We start from the raw sequence: 6,000 nt of genomic DNA on the forward strand, positions 1-6,000 counted from the left end.
GAGCTATTTCAAATCCTAAAAGATGATGCTGGTAAAGTGCTGCACTCAATATGGCAGCAAATTTGGAAAACTCAGCAGTGGCCACAGGACTGGAAAAGGTCAGTGTTCATTTCAAACCCAAAGAAAGGCAATGCCAGAGAATGTTCAGACTACCACACACTTGCAAAATAATGCTCAAAATTCTCCAAGCGAGGCTTCAACTGTATGTGAACTGAGAACTTCCAGATGTTCTGGGTTTAGAAAAGGCAGAGGAACCAGAGATCAAATTGCCAACATCTGTTGGGTAATAGGAAAAGCGGGAGAGTTCCAGGAAAATACCTACTTCTGTTTCACTGCCTACACCAAAGCCTCTGACTGTGTGGATCACAGCAAACTGTGGGAAATCCTTCAAGAGATGGCAGTACCAGACCACCTTGCTTGCTTCCTGAGCAATCTGTATGCAGGTCAAGAAGCAACAGTTAGAACTGGACATGGAACAATGGACTGGTTCCAAATTGGGAAAGGAGTACGTCTAGGCTGTATACTGTCACCCTGCTTATTTAACTTATATGCAGAGTTCATCATGTGAAATGCTGGGCTGGATGAAGCACAAGCTGGAATCAAGATTGCAGGGAGAAATATCAATAACCTCAGATATGCAGATGATACCACCCTGATGGCAGAAAGCAAAGAGGAACTAAAGAGCCTCTTGATGAAGTTGAAAGAGGAGAGTGAAAAAGCTGGCTTAAAACTCAACATTCAGAAACCTAAGATCATGGCATACTATAAAGCAATTATCCTTCCATTAAAAATAAAATAATTTTTTAAGAAGGTAAAATGTACTGATGAATCCAAGTTCAATATATTGAATGCAATTTAAGACTTCTATGGTTGCTGAAGACTCTGTGGCTTAATCTCAGTAGTGATTAAGATTGCCTGGATACAGGCTTCCGAGATTTGAATCTCACCCCCTGGGCAGATTACTTAACATTTGTAGGTCTCAGGTTCATTTTCTGGGAAGTGGCGTGAGAGCTCCCTCCCTGGAAGTGAGGAGCAAGTGTGTCCATCACAGTGCCTGGCTGAAGGCCCCGTCGCCGTTCCACTGTGTCCACGCGGAGCGCCGGCTTGCACCCTTAATTGAGTAATTAGTGCTACAGGTGTGTGCATGTACTACAGCTAAGGTGGCTGCAGCTTCCAGAACATTCCCTCATCTTCACAGGCACCCTTTTTACTTGCTTCTGTTCTCCACAGTGCTTGGGAGACAAGAAGGGGGCGGAGGAGTTATTGAGGGCTTTCATTAATTGCGTTTGGTATGTTGAGACTGAGCTTTATGTATGGAAGTCATGGATACAATTACTGATGAAACCACCTTCAGAGTGACTTCTCCTCTGACGCTGGCTTGACCTCAGTGAGGCTGCCGCGAGGGCTCTCTGCTCGTCCCCAGTGCAGCGCCGTCGCCCGTCTTCATAGTGCGCAGTGACGGCCGTTCTTATTCCTTAATGGTTGTGTAACTGCTTTGATTTATCCAGACTGTATCAAAACTTTATTCTTTCATGACACACTTTTGCTCTTATTTCTTTAAAATAAATAAGTTAAAAGTAAACAGTATAAAATATAAAAATATATAGACCTCTGTTTTATAGATAAAAACTATACCAACAATATCACTGATATAATTATGTTAGGTATTATTAAAGTTATTTCTTTAGGAGAATTCAACTACATGGCACACGCTTTATTAAAAAAACTGTAGCACCATCTTGTGTAAGATACAAATTCAGTGCTTCAGTAAATGTAATTTTATTAGAGTGTTGACTATTTTCATTTCTTACTAATAGGTCAAGGTCACTTTATTTTTTATGATTATAGTATTATAGATTCAAGCAAGTAACTAGATTTAGAATTTGGTTATATATGCTTTCAGTATCTCTGTACTAAGATGCGTTAAACAAGCATCTAACTGCCTAATTCATGCACAGAATTATATGAAACATGGAAATACCAAATTCCACGTAGCTGAGTACACAGTGAATATGTTTTTTAATCTCTTAAGATTCTGTACAATTTATAATAGTTAATGTGTGTTGCTCATGTTACCCACTCAGTCCTCAAAGGTGTTTTTTCTGAATGCTTGCTGAAGCTCTGATTAAACGTCTGCAGGCAGGCGTCTTGATGTGCTAATTTGAATTTCGTCTCTCTTTTGAAAGAAAGGGTCAAACATGGAAGTGGAAACCGCCATAAAAGCCTAGAGGGAGATAAATGCCCACGGATGGCGCAGCAGATGCACCTGAGCTGCGGCCCACATCCTCAGCGACCACAGAGCATGGTTCTTAAATTCAATCTTTTATGATACAATCAAGAGTGTAAAATATCAGCTTTTACCCAATAGTATAATTCACTGCAACTACCATGACTCTCCTATTAAAATAGGGAAAACGTAATAATATTATCTTACAGACTAGACAAAATTGAAGCAGTTAGAACCACAGGGATTTGCCAAACACATATGTAAGTATATAATAATATACAGTTTGACTTGTGTCATTTAGGAAATGTTATTTCCAAATATTTGCTCTTTACAAAGAAAAACATAAGGTTAACAATGTGACGAAAAGTCACGGAGACCGCGTGCTCTGGGCTCTGCTGGCCTCCCACACGAGAACCCCAAGCCCTGAGCTGCTGGTTTATCTTTTCCCTACACATGCTTCCTGCTTTTCTCATAAAAATGTGAATAAATATTTTTTTCTTGTTTTAGGCAAGTCACACCAACCCATAGAAGTGACAGCACTATATTCTTTTGAAGGACAACAGCCAGGAGATTTGAATTTTCAAGCTGGAGACAGAATCACAGTTATATCAAAAACAGATTCACATTTCGACTGGTGGGAAGGAAAGCTTCGAGGTCAAACTGGCATTTTTCCAGCCAACTATGTTACCATGAATTAAAGTTTATATAATTTTGTTCTTTGAGAATTATAAAAAAATTAGTTCTACACTGGAGGGAATTACTATTCAGTTAAATAATGTTTAGTATAAATGTAAAGACACCTCTGTTTATTCCATAAACTTTTATCTAGTATGTAAAAGATTTTGGCTTTATATATATATATATATATGGTTAACTTACATATCTTTACTTTCCATTGATTTTTTAATCACATATACTATTTAATAGTTAATGTCACATTTTTCTTGTGCTCATTTTCAAACATACACTAAACATTTGATTTGCCTATGTATATGGTGACTTGATTGTATCTTGAGAATCTAAGGATTAGGGTATGAATACCACTTCATATATTTGCAAAATGACTAGAAAAGAATAAATCAGCTTAAATGGTATATTAAGTAATACTTAGAGTTGGAGATATTGACTAGAATAGTAATCCTTAAAAATTATCTCTATATCTTCAAAAATTATATGTGTATGAAACATTACAAAGAATTTCAAAGAAATCCAACTATGCATTAAAAAGATGACATCTGTTAGCTTCCCTTCTTTATGAAGTGATGCTCGCTCATATGTAACAGTAAAGTTAGGTTGATATGCTTCCATTATCTCTAAATAAATGTTTTTAAAATGCTAAGTTACTGTCTTGATTTTGGTTTTCTTATTTTCTTTTTGTAACCAGAGGTCTGTGGTTGGTCTGGAGGTTAAAATCCACCTCCACGACTGTGTTGCTAACTTCTTTTTTTTTTTTTCAGCTTTCTTAACATGTAATTTCTTTGCATTGATCGCTGAGGAAGGCTTTCTTATCTCTTCTTGCTGTTCTTTGGAACTCTGCATTCAGATGCTTATATCTTTCCTTTTCTCCTTTGCTTTTCACTTCTCTTCTTTTCACAGCTATTTGTAAGGCCTCCTCAGACAGCCATTTTGCTTTTTTGCATTTCTTTTCCATGGGGATGGTCTTGATCCCTGTCTCCTGTACAATGTCACAAACCTCCATCCATAGTTCATCAGGCACTCTATCTATCAGATCTAGTCCCTTCAATCTATTTCTCACTTCCTCTGTATAATCATAAGGAATTTGATTTAGGCTATACCTGAATGGTCTAGTGGTTTTCCATACTTTCTTCAATTTAAGTCTGAATTTGGCAATAAGGGGTTCATGATCTGAGCCACAGTCAGCTCCTGGTCTTGTTTTTGCTGACTGTATAGAGCTTCTCCATCTTTGGCTGCAAAGAATAGAATCAATCTGATTTCGGTGTTGACCATCTGGTGATGTCCATGTGTAGAGTCTTCTCTTGTGTTGTTGGAAGAGGGTGTTTGCTATGACCAATGTGTTTTCTTGGTAGAACTCTATTAGCCCTGCTTCATTCTGTACTAAAGCCCAAATTTGCCTGTTACTCCAGGTGTTTCTTGACTTCCTTCTTTTGCATTCCAGTCCCCTATAATGAAAAGGACATCTTTTTTTGGTGTTAGTTCTAAAAGGTCTTGTAGGTCTTCATAGAGCCGTTCAACTTCAGCTTCTTCAGTGTTACCGGTTGGGGCATAGGCTTGGATTACTGTGATATTGAATGGTTTGCCTTGGAAACGAACAGAGATCATTCTGTCGTTTTTGAGATTGCATCCAAGTACTGCAATTCAGACTCTTTTCTTGACTCTGAGGGCTACTCCATTTCTTCTAAGGGATTCCTGCCCACAGTAGTAGATATAATGGTCATCTGAGGTAAACTCACCTGTTCCAGTCCATTTTAGTTCGCTGATTTTGGATGTCAACGTTCACTCTTGCCATCTCCTGTTTGACCACTTCCAATTTGCCTTGATTCATGGACCTAACATTCCAGATTCCTATGCGATATTGCTCTTTACAACATCGGACCTTGCTTCCACATGACCTCACATCCACAGCTGGGTATTGTTTTTGCTTTGGCTCCATCCCTTCATTCTTTCTGGAGTTATTTCTCCACTGATCTCCAGCAGCATACTGGGCACCCACTGACCTGGGGAGCTCCTCTTTCAGTATCCTATCATTTTGCCTTTTCATCCTGTTCTTGAGGTTCTCAAGGCAAGAATTCTGCAAAGAAATAGAGGAAAATATGCAAAGAAATAGAGGAAAACAACAGAATGGGAAAACTAGAGATCTCTTCAAGAAAATTAGAGATACCAAGGGAACATTTTGTGCAAAAATGGGCTTGAAAAGGACAGAAATGGTATGGACCTAACAGAAGCAGAAGATAATAAGAAGAGGTGGCAAGAATACACAGAAGAACTATACAAAAAAGATCTTAACGACCCGGATAATCACGATGGTGTGATCACTCACCTAGAGCCAGACATCCTGGAATGTGAAGTCAAGTGGGCCTTAGAAAGCGTCACTACGAACAAAGCTAGTGGAGGTGATGGAATTCCAATCGAGCTGTTTCAAATCCTGAAAGATGATGCTGGTAAAGTGCTGCACTCAATATGCCAGCAAATTTGGAAAACTCAGCAGTGGCCACAGGACTGGAAAAGGTCAGTTTTCATTCCAATCCCAAAGAAAGGCAATGCCAAAGAATATTCAAACTACTATACGATTGCACTCATCTCACATGCTAGTAAAGTAATGCTCAAAATTCTCCAAATTAGGCTTCAACAGTATGTGAACCATGAATTACCAGATGTTCAAGCTGGATTTAGAAAAGGCAGAAGAACCAGAGATCAAATTGCCAACATCTGTTGGAACATTGAAAAAGCAAGAGAGTTCCAGAAAAGCATCTATTTCTGCTTTATTGACTATGCCAAAGCCTTCAACTGTGTGGATCACAACAAACTGTGGAAAATTCTGAGAGAGATGGAAATACCAGACCACATGACCTGTCCCCTGAGAAACCTATATGCAGGTCAGGAAGCAACAGTTAGAACTGGACATGGAACAACAGACTGGTTCCAAATAGGAAAAGGAGTACGCCAAAGCTGTATGTTGTCACCCTGCTTATGAGTACATCATGAGAAATGGTAGGCTGGATGAAGCACAAGCTGGAATCAAGATTGCCGGGAGAAATATCAATAACCTCAGATATGCAGATGACACCACCCTT

General features: G+C 38.9%; 1 protein-coding gene across 1 annotated transcript in view; it reads left to right on the plus strand.

Moving 5' to 3' along the window:
* SH3YL1 (SH3 and SYLF domain containing 1) overlaps positions 1–3,445 on the plus strand; it is a 65,846-nt gene extending 62,401 nt beyond the window's left edge. The window contains exon 10 of the mRNA XM_068974197.1: positions 2,735–3,445. Within this exon, the coding sequence (XP_068830298.1) occupies positions 2,735–2,925 (191 nt within the window). The 3' untranslated portion in view covers positions 2,926–3,445. The remainder of the gene's footprint in view (positions 1–2,734) is intronic.
* The last annotated feature ends 2,555 nt before the right edge of the window (positions 3,446–6,000 follow it).

This window comes from Capricornis sumatraensis, chromosome 6 (assembly GCF_032405125.1).
Source record: "Capricornis sumatraensis isolate serow.1 chromosome 6, serow.2, whole genome shotgun sequence".
Classification (NCBI taxonomy): domain Eukaryota; kingdom Metazoa; phylum Chordata; class Mammalia; order Artiodactyla; family Bovidae; genus Capricornis; species Capricornis sumatraensis.